Source organism: Balearica regulorum, chromosome 5 (genome assembly GCF_011004875.1).
Source record: "Balearica regulorum gibbericeps isolate bBalReg1 chromosome 5, bBalReg1.pri, whole genome shotgun sequence".
Lineage (NCBI taxonomy): Eukaryota > Metazoa > Chordata > Aves > Gruiformes > Gruidae > Balearica > Balearica regulorum.
In genome coordinates, this window is record NC_046188.1 from 37,114,049 (window position 1) to 37,131,040 (window position 16,992).

Below are 16,992 nucleotides of genomic sequence, written 5' to 3' on the forward strand. Positions count from 1 at the left end.
TCTGATCCGGTATGCAAAGTCTGAGAGATGCTTGAGTCACTTTGTGTTATTGAACTGTGGACTCTCTTTGTACATAGCAACGAGTGCTTTTGTTTATTTGTTATGTTTCTTATCACAGCCCCTAGCTCTGCCCATGCATATCACCTTAATTTTGGTACAAGTCAAGGAATGCTAACAGTACAGCAAAGACTATTACTTCTGAACAGCAGCGTCATCTGAAATACTAATACTGGTTTATTTCATCAGGACAAGATTTGGTTAACCTATCAAACAGATTTATCATGGCCAAAGACTTCAAAAATGCAACAAGCATCTAAGCTCGTATTCAGACACAAAAAAGGCACTCTGTTTCACAGGTGCTCGGGAGTTACAGGAGGTCGCTGCACGGTCTTCATTGATCAGACTGCTTTACTAAAAGCCTGAATAGTTGCTTATGTAGGGTTTTAGGATATTGAGTTGAGGTCAGTGGAAGTAGAGTGGGCTTTTAGGCGCTTTGGGGCTTCTTTGGTAAAATAAATTTCTAGCAAAAGAAATTATTTTAAAGTTTGTAAAGGTCTCCTTGTAATCATAGTATGCTATGTGTTACACTGAAGGTGTTCTGATCTGTAGAACCCCTATGAGATGTGTTTATTAGATGAGAAATTTTAAGCGATAGAGTTGATTAGTCTGAAGTTTTGAGGGATGCGATTTTATAATTCTGCTTCTCCCATGCAATATCCCATATTTGTTATCATGTGGCTGCTTATATTGACCAACTAACTCAGTGGTGGTTTTTTGCTATACTAAATTCTGTGAAATTCTTTTCAGATCATTTTTAGACTTCCCTTTGTTTTACTTCCTGAGGGCAGGTAATATATCAGAGCCAGCTCACTGTTTAACTAATGTCTCATAGGTAGGAAGAGAGGGAGGAAAAAAAAAAAACCAGGGAAGGGAGAGTGCGTCACAATGGAGGGGGAGGGTAGCAAAGAAAAATGAGCTTTCTTAAACAAATTGTGTGCAGAGGGACAGGCTGCCAGGGCTCGGGCGCTTCTCAGCGGGGGCTCGGCTGTCTTCCTGGCTGGCCACAATGCAAGAAGCAGCTGGAGTGCTGAAGGAGGGCTTCCTCGTCAAACGGGTAAGTGCTCCGGCTCTCCTTCATGTGGTTCTGCTCCACTGTGGAAGCAGCCCTTGAGCAGGGACGGGATTGAGCCAGGGCTCGTGGCAAGGCAGCCTGTTGGGTGCTGGGCTTGAGGGGCTCCTGCCTGCTCCTGGGAAAGGAGCTCCTCCAGGTTTGTGCAGATGCCTGCCAGGGGAGCTGCCCTCTCCCAGGTGTTCACCACCCTCCCTCGAGTTTCCCTATATTGGCATTTACCAAGAGGAAAGTGAATTAGCTTTCAGGATTACTCAGGTGACAGAAAGCCAGTATGTCTGCACCTAGGGCAGACCTCTGCAACGAGCACATAAAAAACTACCTGGCAAACGCCTACATGGCAGCAGTGGAACTGGCCATGGGTGGATGGAGAGAGGGAAGATGTTTTGGCAGTCTCTTAAGATAGTTTGTGCTGCCTTTAGTGACCCAGGTGAGCAGGGTTTCCCATTTCGTATGAGTGGATGGGGAACAGACTATCCTTTTTGAAGGGAATCAGAGCAACGCAAACATAGAAATGTGTTTGAAATAACTTCTTTCTTCCACACTCCTCAAGCTGTGCTATAAGAAAACCTTAGTCAAAATGTGGAGAAAAGAGCTGAAAGATGGTGTCACGGATTTCAGCCTTTCCAGCACTTCTACCTACAGGACTGAGTCATAGCTGGGACACGAGGGCAACTTAGCAAGGGGCATAAGCTGCTTTTAGCACCAAGACCCTGTCTCAATGACTAATACGGTCCTTGATTGCACACAAAAAAATGTGATTCAAAGGTTTGTTCAAAGCTTTGCCACGCCTTGGGAAGTGCTTTTCTACAGTACGTGGCAGTGCTGCTGGTGCTAACGTGAAGGTAATCCTGGTCAGGAGCTCGCCTGGCAGGGCTCCCAGCTAGCTGGCCAGCCCTAGGCGGAGAAGGGCTGCATGGTCCAAGCTGTTCCTCATCCTCCCTTCTGCAGCAAGGGCAGAGCAGTCCCAGCTCCTGCTCTGCTCTCTGGGCTATGGTTCTATTTTGTGGCTCTTAAGTGACTACTGAACTCAAGACGGGAAGCCGAGGCACTAAGTGTGTGAGAGGAATAGGTTTTCGGCAGCACGCTGAGCTGTAACTGCCAGCAGGCTGTACAACGTCACCGAGGTACGCAGTTTGGTAAGAAGGGGACCACAAAGATGACTAAAGGAAACTGAGGGAGAAGGAAACAAGGGATCCAGAGAAAAAAAAATGAGGAAGGGGTGGGATCAGGTAAAGAATCAGAGCTTTCTTTAGAGCAGAAGCAAGGAGATGATCTAAATGCATTATAAATCACTGAATTATGTATTGTAATGTATTATAAAGTGAATGTGAAGAAGTCAGGTGAAGATAAAGGAAAAAGGTAAGGCAACCTCCTGAAAAAGAGGAAATCTCTAAGAAGGAAGGAAAAGAGCCATAGCAAGGAACATACGCTCAGGAAAAATGGCCAAGGGACTTTACAACAAGTGAAAAACACACTGAAGAAGGCAAAAGGAATGAGAGAACAAACCCAAGTTAGATAAATTGTATTTAGTATAGACCAGAAGACATTAGATCTAAAGTGCCCTGGATTTCAGAGACTCATTACCCCACCTTTTCTTGGAAATTGCTGGGTTTCCCCTTTACTCATAGAGAATTAATGAGCTTTGATTCCTGCCACAACTGGACCTTGCATGTTCCTTTCTTCTAGCTATGCCCACCCTCTCCCAGGTGTCAGAGCTTCCTCTACCCAGCACTTCGCTTGCTGGCTGCAATGCTGCATCGCCTGTAGACATGCAAGTCAGCTCCCCACACGGCGAAGCTGGACCTGACACCATCGACAGGACTGAGCCTGTCAGTGCCAGCCCTCCCTCGGTTTGTTCTCCCGTACAGCTGGCCTAAAGACAGCCGGCGGCTGTTTACAGAGGGGGAAGAAGAGGATTTGTCTGTATTCTGGTATAACCCAGGAGGTATTTGATAGCAGCCTTCATTCGGTCTTTTGCCATTAAAGAGTCTATCTCCTTTACAGGAAACAGTAGAACAGGGAATGTTTTAACCCATGAGGTTGAAGGAAGGTAAGATAGAAATAAAACACTCATTAGCAGTAAGAGGGGATGTAAGGAAAAGATAATTCACCCAGCAAAGTGCTCTCGAAACACTTGGCACCTACAGCCACGTCAAAATGACAAAGAACAAAACACATCGAACACCACCCAGGGGCACCAGAGAGGAGGAGTTTGTCTCCGAGAGCCCTCACACATTTTGGATTTACCCCTGTTCCTGTCTGGTGCTGTCAGCGGGCAGGCATGCACCTATATGACAGGTCTTTGGGATAATTCATGTGAGCTTTTGCAAGAAACAATTCTTGCCAGCAAAGATGATGTCCTTGCTGGAGAAAGAGCAAAGCTCCATGATTTTATAGTGATGGAGCTGTCGTATTTTGTTACTAAAACCATGTATTTCAGGGAGAACAGGACTTATGATGACTTCTTGTGTTTCTTTTCATACAATTTGCTATTAGTTTATAGTATTTTCACCCTTCCTCCCCCCCCCCCCAAAAAAAAAAAAAAAGAAAAAAGAAAGAAAGAAAGTATGGTCATTTCTCAATGCTTGTGTTAGCTATGTGGATTTCTTCCCCTCTAGGGACATGTTGTTCGTAACTGGAAAGTGAGATGGTTCGTTCTGCTTCAGGATAAGCTGCTGTATTACAAAATTGAAGGAGGCAAGAAGGAGCCTTCTCCAAAGGGCAGGATCCTCTTGGATGGCTGCACTATTACTTGTCCATGCCTGGAGTATGAGAACAGACCGGTATGACTGGAAAAATGAAGCCCTTCTCAATGAAATTCACTTTCTAACTTCTCCCTAGTTTTTTCCTCTCCTCCTGACTTCTTTGATTACTGCAACCACATCACTGGGGTATGTGTTTCCAGAATTAGGCCCAGCCAAAAGCAAGCTGCCATTAGTAGTGTAACCAGGACGAGCAATTAACTCCCTCATTGTGTCTTTGCCTAAATCTGAGACATAGCCATTGACCAAAAAAAAAAAAAAAAAAATCAAAACCCAAAACAAAACACCCACACACACAGTAGGAAGAATAAAAGCAAATGCATTAGCCCAACAGTGTGTGGAGGGAGGATGCAAACAGCTCAATAAAATCTGAGGAAAAAGGGAAACTTATCATCTCTGGTAGTTGCCTTAAACCCTGACTGTGTCCCTGGGATGCTCCTGGGCAGCCAGGTCAGACTCCCTTTTCCTTTGCCAATGGGACTTCACTGTTGTGGAAAGTTTCCTGCAAGAGGGCTCTGGAAGGGAAAGTGCCTCCTGCACTTCTCCGCTCACCCGTGGGTAGTGGCAACGCAATCTTCCTCTGAGCGGGGCCAGAAGGGAAATGACTCTGTCGGTTGCTGACTATTTCAGTACTTCTCATGGCAGAAAGAGCCTAGTGAGAGTTTGTAGCTGTTGAGAAGCTTGACATCTGGATGTGAAATCTCCATAGTCAGCAGCACACTCCTATGTAATCCAATATCTGGGTGGTTTGCTCTATTTTATGTACCTCAAGCTCCATACATGTAAACCATGCTTGGAACTGAAAACACAGGGATTAGGTTGGGGAGGAAGCAAAAAAAAACCCCAAACAACCAACTCCACAGTTATGCCCCACCATCCTTCTGATCAAGAATTGCTCTGTACAGCTCAGGTGGGATGCCATAATCAGACTTATTTGTGTCACTTGGGCCAGTGCCAAAAGAAGCAAAAAGCAAGTGAGGGACAATAGCTAAATGTTGTTATTGCTTTGCACTTCTTTCTCCACAGCTACTCATCAAACTAAAGACAAAAACCAACACAGATTATTTCCTTGAATGTTGCTCCAGGGAGGAGCGAGACTCTTGGGCTTTGGACATCACTGGAGCTATTCATGCTGGTCACCCAGTACAGGTACAGGAGCTTCACAAAATGAAGAACTCTTTCAAACTACTAGAGAACATCAGCCTCCAGTAAGTGTGTATGGTTTCTCCTCCTGCTATTGCTGTAGTTTGCAGAGTGCCTGAACTGATGGATGGGGAAGGTCAAGGGAAGCTCCCCTCTGCACAGACCTGCTCCCATGTGGCCAGGAGCCTCTAAACTGGCTGCTCTGCCCTAGGTTTGCACAAACTTTTGCCAGGTCACGGGAATGCACTTTTTCCTGACGATCATTTTTTGTGAGTATGTGGGTTCTGCACAGGCACCTCACTGCTGGTTTGAAGACCTTCCTACTTGGCTGCAAAGGCTCTCACTGGGGAGGATGTATTACCTTGGAAGATGTAATGTCAGGGAAAGACTGAGTGATGGCAACATTCATGTCTTTGGGGACTTTTCAAAGCTGATTGATAGCCAGAATCCAGACTAGGATTTTTAGGGTGCATCATGTTAAACAAGAGGAAACAGAGAACTGGTTAAGAAATATGAAAATGACATGAATTTGATTTGTGTTGAGGAGGTAAATGGAGGCTGACTGTAGCTCAGTTTGAAGTGTTTTAAATTGAAATATACTTTGTGAGGCATCTTGTTTAGTGCTGCTATTGGGAGAATTAAATTTTCCTATACCATACTTAGGACAAAACTTCTGGGGAAGTATCTAGGCTATTTCCCATCTTTATGTTAGCAATCATTAGGGCATCCCAGGTACTGACAGAAGTATGTGACAATTTCTGCCTGTCTTTCTATTCTACCGACATTTTCCTGTGTTCTCTTTTACAGTCAAATAGTGGAAAAGATGTGTGACAGCAGTACTGGAATTAAGCTGACCCGCAACTTGGAGCAAGGCAACAGATACAAAGAGACCTTCACAGGTAGACCTCCTGCAGGCAAAGAGCTTCCTCACATCTGACACACCATGTTGCAGAGGAAAGGGAGCTATGGTACTGCCTTCATGGTGGGAACAGTTGTGGCCCAGTGGCAAGTAGTGGTGCAGCCAAGCTCTCCGACACCTTTCTCTCTCGCTCTTTGGATATATGGAAGCACATGTAGGACCCCACACTTTTGGTCAACCTTGCACTTCATTGACAGTCTTTGTGATGGTGCCAAAATGCTTCAGCAAATGAAGACCTGCGTGGCAGGAGACCATCTGTCTTGCCTTGGAAGAGCACATTTTCTTGGTATGAGAGCTGCCTTTCTCCCTGCAGGTTCTGCCCTGGTGGACTGGCTCATCTCCCATAGCTTTGCTGTGTCACGATTTGAGGCTGTCACCTTGGCATCCATGCTGATGGAGGAGAACTTCATCAAGCCTGTGGGAACCCGCAGCACTGAGGCTACACGCTACACAGACCTCTCTGAGCAGTTCCTTGACGACTCCACTGCACTGTACATGTTTGTAAGTCATGTGGCTGCCAGCGGAGGCACCTCCTCTGCCACTCGCTTGATTTGGGGGCAATGGTAGAGGGGACGTGCACAGCATGGAACCGAAGGCAAAATGTGCGGGCTATGAGAGTAAACACAGAAGGAGCAGCTCTAGGCTTTTAGTAGTGCTAACGCTTGCACTTTTGCTGGAGACAAATAGCTATGTGGATATGGAGGGAACTACAAATTACATAATTAGGCATTAAAAGGGGTGTGTCACTCGAGTGCAGTGCTGTGTCTGCATTTAATGGAGGCTGCGCTGTAGTTATGCTAAAACTCAAGGCCACAGTGCGTGTGTAGGCTTTACGCCTGTAATTTGTTGCTTGTAAATCTCAGACCTGCAAAGCTGAGCAGCAGGGTTACAGAGTAGAATTTACTTGGGCAATATGAGCTAAAAACAGCTCAAGGAAAATAAAATGTGCTTAAAAGTTTGTTTAGGTTAAAAAGAAAAGTGGAACCATCTTTTCCCTATTTTCAGGCTGAGAGCAGTAAGAAAAGTACCAGTTCCAAGGAACAGCTACAATTTAACATCTCTGAATTAAGCGGCACAATTGTGAAGCAAGGATTCTTAGTGAAACAGGTAAATACAGTCATTGAACCTTCACTGGGAAACAAGAAAAATGACAGCTTTTAGGGCTTCCTAGAGAATAAATGTGATTTATATGAGCATGGCTGGACAGTTGTGGGTAGCAGAGGTAACTTGCCTGTCAGTACTGCTATCAGAGATCATGTGGTGAAGAGTATCTAGTCATAAAGAAGTGAGCTATGGAACTTGCTGCTCAGGCAGGATTAATTGCCTATTCTGTATATATTGAGTGTATACTGAAAGGAATAAAATAGTATCAAAAGCAAAAGTCCCACACAAACTCCAAATCCCACCAGAGGTGCTGCATTCACTTCCAAGCAGATCCCCTGTTGTTCTGGTTTAACCTATCCCATCCGGGTCGTGTGAGCAGTCATGATGTTCTGCTGGCCACAGACAAATTTCAAAGCTGAGCAGATTGACTTTTGCATGAAGTGGACATTTACCTGTGGACAGTCACTCATGTACACGTGGATGCTCAGCCGTAGTAAGGGGCTCCAGGAGCTGGGGGATGCTCTCAGGGCCTGGCACAGGCTTGCAGTGCTGCCCTGCACCGTCAGCAGCTGAGAGGGCTGGAGGGGAAAGAGTGAAGCCCTGCAAAAGGACCCAACATAATCCCCTCAGAGCATGCACAGCATGGGTTTTTAATCCAAGAGCCATATTTAACCTGAAATTAAGAGCGGGAATCAGGTATATCATCACTTGATCCTGTCACTCTGCTTTCTTGGTTCTCAGCACAAGGGAGAGAGGAAGGAATTAGCAATGTGTGAAGAAGGGTGTTAAGCAGGAAATCCTGGGAGTTGCTAAAATGTCAGACAAGATTTTTCTCTGTTGGCTCCAAACCCTCTTTTTTCAGTACCTATTTAGGTCTGCCCTACAGCCTGCAGGAGAATGGCCATTGCAGGAGATATTTACTGGCGGTAACTTTAATTCTTCTGTTTTGCAGGGGCACAAGAGGAAAAACTGGAAGGTGAGGAGATTTGTTTTGAGAGCTGATCCTGCCTTTTTGCACTACTATGACCCCACTAAGGTATGTGAGTGGGGAGTTACTACCCCCAGAAATCCTCTTACAGACCTAAACATGATAAGGAAAATACAGTTACGCTGTAAATGCTTCTCTCACCCAAATCTCCTTCTGGGTTCCTCTATCCATTTCCTGGGGAATAAGACCTCTCTGGTCTTACCTTGGGAGGTTGTCCTTGTAGGATTTTCTATCCCTGCATCTTCCCTCCTGTCTTTGCCCCAGTGAGATTCCTTTTCCTTAGTTGAGGGGCAGCAGCCTTCTTGGGATTGGTCTTTTGCTATACCCACACAGTCTGGGACCATGCTCCTGCAGGGATTCTTCCTGGGCTGTGATCTTTCTGGGCTGACATCCCACCACTTGAGGGTCATACTGCTACTGGGATTTTTTTATGTTCTTATTCCAACATTTAATAGGATCTCCTTGATGCCAAAGAATTTATAGGATTTTTCTGCTACTCAGTTTTAAACTTACTCAGGGAATAGTAGAATTTATCTTCATGAATATAATAATCACTCTGAGCAACCCAGAAGGGCATGTGGCTCCATCAGCCCCAGATGCATAGGGTACCACAAAGCCCAACAGGTTGCTAAGAGAACGTCTATAGAAATGTTTTATGTGACTTTTAAAGAAAACACAAACAACATAACAGTGAAAAGAGCTTATGGAGCTGGTTCATTTTTTTGTTGCCTCTTTCTTTGTGTGGTTGTTTTGGTTTTTTTTTTTGCACTGCAACTTGCCATTGTAATGAACCTGAAGATCAGACAAGAGAGACAGCTTACGAGTGAAAACAGTCAATTTTTTTCCCATACAGTCTCAGTGAAAAGCAGCAAGTTAAACTTTGCAGAAATATATACTTTTTTTTTTTTAATACGGGTTGTTATTGACAAGACTACACGTAAGTTTGAAATGTGATTCTTAGCCTACCTTTGTGCTTGTAATTGATCTCCACCATTCCCAACTATAGCAGAGAAACATCTGAGACTGAAACAAAATAGTAATGCATTTAATTATATGTCCTAATTGACTTCTTTTGTGACATGGATGTTTTAGATCTGGAAAAACTGACATTACATCCCTACCTTCATAAAAATAATTTATGTACTCTGGGAATTTATTCTAATGATGATATTTTCCCGATAAGCCTCATTTCCTTTTTCTTTGCAGGAAGAGAACAGGCCAGTAGGTGGATTTTCTCTTCGTGGCTGTCTTGTCTCAGCTCTGGAGGACAACGGAGTCCCAGCAGGTAAGCAGGACCCTCTAAACTTATATACATACATACATATTTACACCATAGCAATACAGTCTTTGGGTGTGGATTTGTGTGTATGGCTGTTGGTATACACAAGTGGGCTGGCCTTTCCTCTCCCCTTGCAAGCAAGGGAAGAGGCGTATCATGAAAAATCCCCATACTGCTGGGTTGTCCATACCAGAGGGGACTTTTTTAGTGTTATTTCCACTTATCTTGGGCTTCCCTCAGTCATATGACCTCTGAGACAGTCCTAAGATACTGATTAATATTCCAGAGTTAACAGACAAAGAGGAAACACTTTCTTTTTGGATGTTGTATAACTCAAAGTCTTGACGCATCCCCTGATGCCATCCCTGTTCTGTGTGTCCTCTCTGCTTATGCTATTACCTTTTCCTTTTTGATCTGCTAGAACCCAAATGTAGGGGAGACATAAAGACAACAATACAAAAAACAGTTCTGCTCATGAATATGCTTAGCTTAGGCATTTGTCTAGAACCGCAGCCCCATAGATAAGTGTTTCTGCTGTTAAAGCAATTTGTTTTATGGCAGTAAGCACAATGTGTGGATCTCAAATAGGGAGCATCTTTCTAAAGACAAAAGAAAGGGTCTGAAAAAGATATGGTCCATGGTGGGGGTATGATGAACAATAGAGCTGCTTGCTAAGAGGAACTTGAAGATGGGCAGGAGCAAATCTAATCTACTGGTAGGGAGTTCATCCCTCCATTGTATAATTCAAGTAAGATTCTCCATCTGAACAGAGGCTATTTTATATATAATGCATAGTACACAGTAGTTCATACAGTCTATGTGAGGGGTCTCTCTGCTATATCTTTATTTTTCAGAAGAAAATCAAAGACACAAGAGCTTTAGATGTCTTATCCGTATTGAAATGGAAAGGTCTGATACCCTAATTCAGGAAATTCAAATTCTTCCCTATGAAGCTTCATATCTACTACAAAGCATTTCTCTGTGCACCTTCCTGATTTGTCATATTCTTTTTTCTCTGCAGGAGTGAAGGGCAATGTGCAAGGCAACCTCTTCAAAATCATCACTAAAAATGACATTCATTATTATATCCAGGCCAGCTCCAAGGCAGAGCGAGCACAGTGGATTGAGGCAATCAAACCACTGACATGAGTAAGGCGCCAAATGACACCATTTGTCTCCATGCCAAATAGCAAATCACATTTGTGACCAAGTTTCCTGCTCTCATTGTCTGGGAGTGTTGTTTTTCCCTTAAATAGTCTACTTTTGTTATTTGTATTGCCATAGCACCTAGCAATTCCTGGCAGACCAGCATCCGAGGTGCCTAGGAGTCATGTAGATCCAGAATAATTCCCCACCAAGAACTTACCATCTAACCAAGAGACAAAAGACAACCGGTGGATACAGACAAATGGGGCTTTACAAAGAAACAATGAGATGTAATATTCCACTATGGAAGAAAAGACTTCTTTTGTACAAGTATTCAGTCTGTATCTGACAGATCCAGGTGGTGCTTTATCCTAAAGCAGAAATGTCTTGCTCCTTTCCCCTTTATAAAGGGGCTCATAAACTTAGTTAAGACTGTCTGAATCAAAGTCATGAAAGGTCCTGGTGTCTGAGGCAGCCTTTCTTGGTATACGGCAAGAGTCTTGTGCTAAGCTGCAATCCAGCTGCCAGGATAATCACTATTGCGAAACAAACCAGGGTCTGTCTGCCCATCCATCTGCTCTACCATTTGGTTCTCTGTTAGGCTGGGAAAGACCAAAGGATCCTCCTCTCCAGTATATACATTATTCTTGTGCTGGTAATGACCCATAGCAGTACAGGATCCTGAGTATCAAATCAGACCAGTGGCAGTTATTCTAGACAATCACTGGTGCTGAATATATTGGAAGAAATCACTCAGCCAATAAAAGCAAGACTTTTCCTCTTGATTATCACCATGAGTCCATTCATGTCGAGCACCATGGAGAACTCTAATAGCAGTTCTGACTATTGCTTTTTTCTATTTTAAGCCATTATATTTTCCATTATTTGTCTAGTAAACGTGACTTTGATATTATTATATATAAAAAAAAAGTTCAGTGCATTTGAATCTCCTGTGCTCTTTAGACATGATTTTTCTCAGAGGGCAGTTTGAATATATGAAAATAATGTTTTCACACGCTGTAAATTTAGATTTATATAGAAACTGAGACATTCTCCAGCACACCAGAGGGTGGAATGGAATGTATGAGATGATTAAAACACCCAACCAGCCTGCTCATATACAATTTTCATAAAATTCTTTGTGTTATCTGAATACCTGTATCAGACAGCCAAATTCTGCAGAGCCTCCAAAAGCCCTCTGAAGACAGCATGCTCTTTATCTTCCCTGAAGTCACAGAGAAATTTGATAGCCCTCTATCCACAGAACCACCTCTTCGCAGATATTTTTGTTCTCCCAGTTATACACTAAAAAAAAGTCTCTTCATCTAGAGACTTTCCCCTTCATCCTGTTACAACCAACCAATCATAACAAAGCCAAAGACAGCAGCTATGATATATGCTTATACATGTATTAGAATAGCCATTTATTTAAGACTTTTTTCTAAATCTACAGCATTGAACCAACAACACAACACTCACGTGCATTCAAATATTTAACAGAGCTAAACAAGTTTGCCAGAAGATGCAATTTTAATTAGATACAAGAATGGGCAATGCAGTTTCAGCTACAGATACCATTTCCTAGGGCTGGTCCAGAGAAGACTGTGAAATCCACAGGTGTTGAAACCTTTCAATTCACGAGAATGCTACCTGCAAGAGACCGGGATGCTAGTAAGGCCTTTATTGCTCTGTACTGGGAAGCACAGGTGGCTTTGTGCCGACTGAGCAGAGCTTCCAAGAAAAGCAATTCCCTCCTGATAATGTGAGCCTTGCTGGGTCTCACCAGGCTCCCTTATTCACTTATAAGAAAATCTCCTGCTTCTCTTTTCTCAGTCCCACCACCTGCATACTGCCCAGGTCTAGTCACAAGGGTAAAAGAGCCACCCTAGGACAGAGGACTGAGCTCTGCCAGCTGGCATGCCTGGGGGGTTAGGAGACCTGGAGGATGTGAGATACTGCATAACATCATAAACCTTGCAGTTTAGAAGGTGAAAAGAGCATCCCAGCAAAGGCTCTCTGATTTATCTGGACCAGCCACATTTACCTGCACATTTACTCTGATTTACCTGCACCAGCAGTTGCTGAGTGTGTATGAGGAAAAAAAGTGTATCTTTCAAACACATCACCAAATTAAAAAAATACACTTCCCATTCTCCACAGTCAGCCAGGGGAAAAAGATAAAACATTTCTCAGACAGGAGAAAGTACATTTGCCTCTGTCCCCTGGTGATATTGTGGTCTCCTTTTTTTTTCAAGCCACTTTGGTAAGCTTGATGTCCCCCGAGATCTGCAAAGCTTTCACCAAGTTCAGGGGCTGAATGCGGTGAGTGAAGTCACAGAGCTGCCGTCCATCAAGCAAGACTCGTATTTGCTGGTGTTCACATAAGAGCTCCATCTGCAATGGAAAAGGACAGGGGAGGGTGTTAGAGATCATCAGCAGAGTTGATTTCACCAGCATGGACTTAGAACCCCATGTGATGGGGATAGTGAAGCACAAAGTCTACCGGTTCTTCTGAAATGCCCCTGATAAACAACCTACCCTCTGCTGAGATGATATTGTAAAGCTCCTTATAGTGAGTTCTCTCACTAAGACTGGAGAAAGGAATGGATCTCTCCCATCAGGGCTTGAACTGTTGCTCTCTGTGCCATAATAGACTAGTTAACCTGGCAATGTCAATAGTTAGCTATTTGTGGTCATATATGTAGCCTTCAGCCTTTCTCCCCTCCTTTTCTCCACCCCATTTATTACCTTAAATTACCTTAAATTACCTTAAATGTGTCGCCTGCTGTAAATGGGAAGTAGGGGATAGTCTTCTCCTCTCTTCCCCATTTCCCAGCAATTCGTGCATTTCGGGTGATGGATTTGTCACTAAAATTAACTGTAAATAACAGCCCAACATCTTTGTTTGCATCCACTGGATCACAGAGCAGAGTCACTGAAAAGCTGAAAAAACAATGAAATGACCAGGACTTTCAGAAATGTGAAAGGACATGGTGAACACAGCAGATGCCTATAAAGACTACAGACAGCCATTGATTTCTTGTCAGACTGAAACACGGGACTTCTACAGACTTAGAAGCTGCAGAAAGGGATGAGAACAAGCTGGTCTTTGTTTCTCCTGCAGTTTCCAATAGGATGCTAGTGACTTCTGATGTTGCTTTCCCTCTTGTGACTGAAATCATACCAACATTTGTGCATGAGTCAATTTTAATTTGTGTCCTAAAAGAGGTTAGGGCAATCTCTTTACGAGTGGAAGCACTGGAGTTGATCACTGTAGATGCAAAAAAGTGTAATAAACACAGTTGTTGTCATCCAGATTAAATACAGCAATGAGCCTGCAGCCCCCAGCAGACAACCAAGATGCAGGTTCAGAATTGCACCTTTTCCTGGAGGAGAAATGCCACTTGTGTGCCCCCTCCAGTTCACATTAGATAAGGGCAAGGAGTAGAAAAATCCTGCCAGTGCAGTCAGAAAGGCTGAACAGTGAATTCTTTCTTGCCCTTTTAATCTTAGTCTAAGAGCAGGAAAATTATATAAAGCCATAAATTATGAATCTGTTTGATTTTCTTCCTCCAAAGAGCACAGACCCTCAAGAAATCTTTTGAATTTAGAAGACAGGTAAGCATGTTGTATGACAGGGTGAAGCCCCCACCAGCCCTTTCGCCTACCTCTTGGGGTTGGAGTGCACCATTCCTATCACTGTGAGCTTCATGGCTGGTCTCAGGCCACCTTTAATTTCACCAATGTACTGCTCCACCTGCAGATAACAGTGAAAATGTGCTGCAGTAGGTCACACTGTGGGTAAACCAGCTTTAACAGCTGCTTCGGTCACCTCATATAACTTGATTTTATTTTTACATATACAAAAGAACTTAAAAATATTTCCGGTCTGAAGTACTTCTTGCACTTTTGGTATAAATTCTGTCCGTTCTGGTATCTGAGGTGAGCGAGGGCTGCTGTAACCGAACGGCTGGTAATGAGGTGTTGGCTGCCCGATGGGGCTGCCGGCTCCGGTGGGCAGTTTCTGACCAAAACTGCCATCAGTAAGGTGAGTGGCCGCTGTCAGTGCTCTACCTGACCGACATGTGTGACCGATGACCCTGATGGCATGCCTCAGGTGGCTCTGGGAACAGCCACCATTGACCAGGTGACTGACACCACTCCCCAAGACCAGAGCAAGTACTGCAAGCGCTGCGGTGACCCAGACGCCTCAGGAGACAGGACCCAGATAGCTGGCACACTTGGGATGAGCCGGTGATGGCTGCTACGGTCTAACACCACAATAAATCTGGTTGCAGCGCTCCACGCAGCAGATCAAAAGCTTCGTGGCAGCATGACGCAGAGCACAGACTCTGTGTGAACTTACTCATCCAGTTCAAATTCGTTAACTCGGTAGGCTAACTTGACACCAGCAGGCGCTACACTGGGCCAGGTGGCCTCTGTCCTCTGCCATAGGAGCACAAAGCCAGCGTAAGCGCTGCACCCCCATGGCATGCTGACAGAAACGCAACCGTGTCCTCACAGCTGATCCCAGTCACACCTGTCTCCACCACTTGTTCAAAGTCAGAAGATGGCTTCTTAGTGGGGCTACTGTTGTCCTGTTCACAGAGACCTACAGTTGCAAACTGCACCTGAACATCAGAGCTACATTTACCTGCTCCAAGTAATTCTCCGACTGCTTTGACGGTCAGTGGAGAAACTAATACAGGCTATGGCTGACATGGAAAAATAAAAGAGAGAGCTTGGAAACAAGTGATAGGGACGTTTTGAGACTTCAGTTTCAGAAATGGCTTTAAAAGGTAAATGCCAGAGTACTACACTGTAGCATCTAATCACTCCTTATGCAGAGTCACTTAGAAAACAGCTGCTATAAAATGCTAAGCATTATTAGCAATTTGCATAACACTGATAATTTTCCAAGGCAATGCACAGCAGACTCTATTTTAGATAAAAAGCGCTTTATCATTCCACTGTTACAAGGTAAAAATTCAGACATTTTTTTGCTAGAAGACCTATACATTATATGCATGGTTTAGTATTTTGACTATGAGAAGCGCTACATCAGCATGGAAACCCAGTCTTCTGTTCACAGCAAATGGGCTTCCATTCAAGTGTAAGTTGCTATGAGTATTTCATATGTATTTTTAAATTTGGAAGATATATCCAATGTTAGATTTTTAAATTACTGAATGCCAGCTTGCTTAACAAAAACATAGATTCAAGATGAAAAATGTTTTGCCTATACTCGATTTCATAATTTCAATATACTAGTTATATCTTCTGCTAAGATGACCTTAAAGAATTTATTTTCCCACCTTTATATTTACATGCAGCCACATTTACAGTTTCACAGATATATTAATAAACCTCTAATTTCTAACCAGACCAATTTTGGAAAAAATGAATTTAAAAATATCTTCGAAAATGACAGCACTACTTGCAGAAGTGGGCAGGTGACTCTGGCAGGTGTGTTTTGAACTTTTTAACAAAATAAAAGCATCAACCACCTGAGATGTCTTATGTGAGGGAGCAGCTCCTCAAGTAAGGAGTCTGACTGTAAGGAGATACTTTAAATTGTATAAAGCAATTAAAGAATGGGTAATAAGCATTAAAGATCCCAGGCTAAATGAACTTCATTCTCATACAAGTCCTGTGTCCCACTAAAGCTCCTTCCTTGCCTACGCAAGAGACAAGATACAAAATAATACCCCAAACTAAAAGTGCACGTTGAGAAATTGTTTGCGGAGAGCTGCACCACAGTAAGCACCATCACTAAAGGCATAGGGGATCAGAACCGAGCACATCTAGCAATGACCACATGGTTTCAGCACTTACAGCTCTTCCAGCATGGCTGAAGTAAGTTCAGAGGCATGACTACCCACACGCCACTTCTCTGCCGACGTTGACAGCACAGGTGACAAGTACTCAGGATGCCATAGGAGGTATGGTACAAGCTCCTGGGGCATCTTACATGGTTTATTGGTGGGTGCCAGCACGTGCACACGGACGTAGCCCCCTTCCCATATTTTCCGTTCAGGAGCCCTGGGGACTCACTCGGTCACTTACTTTGGGACACCTCTCCTCTGTCATCACCGCTCTGCCTCTTACACTTGCCTCCGCCACAGCAGTCCCCGGAGTTTTTGTTTTGTGTGCCAGGACAAAAACAAACACAAAGCCCAGAATAAAGGGAGGATGTTGGGGGGGGGGGGGGTGTTGGGGAGGGTGTTATCTCTGCCAAACACCAGCTGGACACCACCCAGCCCAGCAGCTGAGTCACAGCCCCCCGGGCCCCATCCTGCCCAGGAAGCTCACTAGTAAGATGGCTGGTGAGGGCGACAGGGCAGGGGGCCTGAGCGGGTGTGCAGGCCCCTGCCGCCCCGCACAGGGGTGCCTGGCAAGCCCATGTCTGTAGCTATATCTATACCTACACATTGTAATGTAAGTATTTATAACTGTGTGCGTGCAGAACAGATTGTATATGTAATACATATAAATAACATGTAATTTATTTATTTTGGT

General features: G+C 44.0%; 2 protein-coding genes across 4 annotated transcripts; one reads left to right on the forward strand and one right to left on the reverse strand.

Annotated features, from left to right (window-relative positions):
- Nucleotides 1-108: 108 nt before the first annotated feature.
- Nucleotides 109-12,055, forward strand: PLEK2 (pleckstrin 2). Of its 2 annotated transcripts, XM_075754185.1 has the most exons (10): nucleotides 109-1,114; nucleotides 3,751-3,915; nucleotides 4,921-5,102; nucleotides 5,845-5,936; nucleotides 6,270-6,457; nucleotides 6,962-7,063; nucleotides 8,013-8,096; nucleotides 9,255-9,333; nucleotides 10,349-10,476; nucleotides 11,927-12,055. In XM_075754185.1, the coding sequence occupies exons 1-9, from the start codon at nucleotides 1,067-1,069 to the stop codon at nucleotides 10,474-10,476; spliced, it is 1,068 nt and encodes a 355-aa protein (XP_075610300.1). In that variant the 5' UTR covers nucleotides 109-1,066; the 3' UTR covers nucleotides 11,927-12,055. The 2 variants fall into 2 exon arrangements, with proteins under 2 accessions (XP_075610300.1, XP_010304966.1); XM_010306664.2 differs by lacking the exon at nucleotides 11,927-12,055 and having other exon boundaries at nucleotides 10,349-11,413.
- On the reverse strand, nucleotides 11,881-16,669 carry LOC104638779 (galectin-related protein A). Of its 2 annotated transcripts, XM_075754186.1 has the most exons (5): nucleotides 16,540-16,669; nucleotides 14,142-14,230; nucleotides 13,242-13,416; nucleotides 12,681-12,867; nucleotides 11,881-12,123 (listed from the first exon to the last, which is right to left on the reverse strand). In XM_075754186.1, the coding sequence occupies exons 1-4, from the start codon at nucleotides 16,561-16,563 to the stop codon at nucleotides 12,724-12,726; spliced, it is 432 nt and encodes a 143-aa protein (XP_075610301.1). In that variant the 5' UTR covers nucleotides 16,564-16,669; the 3' UTR covers nucleotides 11,881-12,123; nucleotides 12,681-12,723. The 2 variants fall into 2 exon arrangements, with proteins under 2 accessions (XP_075610301.1, XP_010304967.1); XM_010306665.2 differs by having other exon boundaries at nucleotides 11,881-12,867.
- Between the last annotated feature and the right edge of the window lie 323 nt (nucleotides 16,670-16,992).

Coding starts and splice junctions, on each gene's coding strand:
- PLEK2 (XM_075754185.1), top strand. CDS start 1,067: ATGCAAGAAGCAGCTGGAGTGCTGAAGGAGGGCTTCCTCGTCAAACGG. Junction 5,103..5,844: donor CTAGAGAACATCAGCCTCCA/GTAAGTGTGTAT, acceptor TCTCTTTTACAG/TCAAATAGTGGAAAAGATGT. Junction 5,937..6,269: donor ATACAAAGAGACCTTCACAG/GTAGACCTCCTG, acceptor TTCTCCCTGCAG/GTTCTGCCCTGGTGGACTGG.
- LOC104638779 (XM_075754186.1), bottom strand. CDS start 16,563: ATGACAGAGGAGAGGTGTCCCAAA. Junction 14,231..16,539: donor CAGAGGAGAGGTGTCCCAAA/GTAAGTGACCGA, acceptor TGTTATCTGCAG/GTGGAGCAGTACATTGGTGA. Junction 13,417..14,141: donor GTGCACTCCAACCCCAAGAG/GTAGGCGAAAGG, acceptor TTGTTTTTTCAG/CTTTTCAGTGACTCTGCTCT.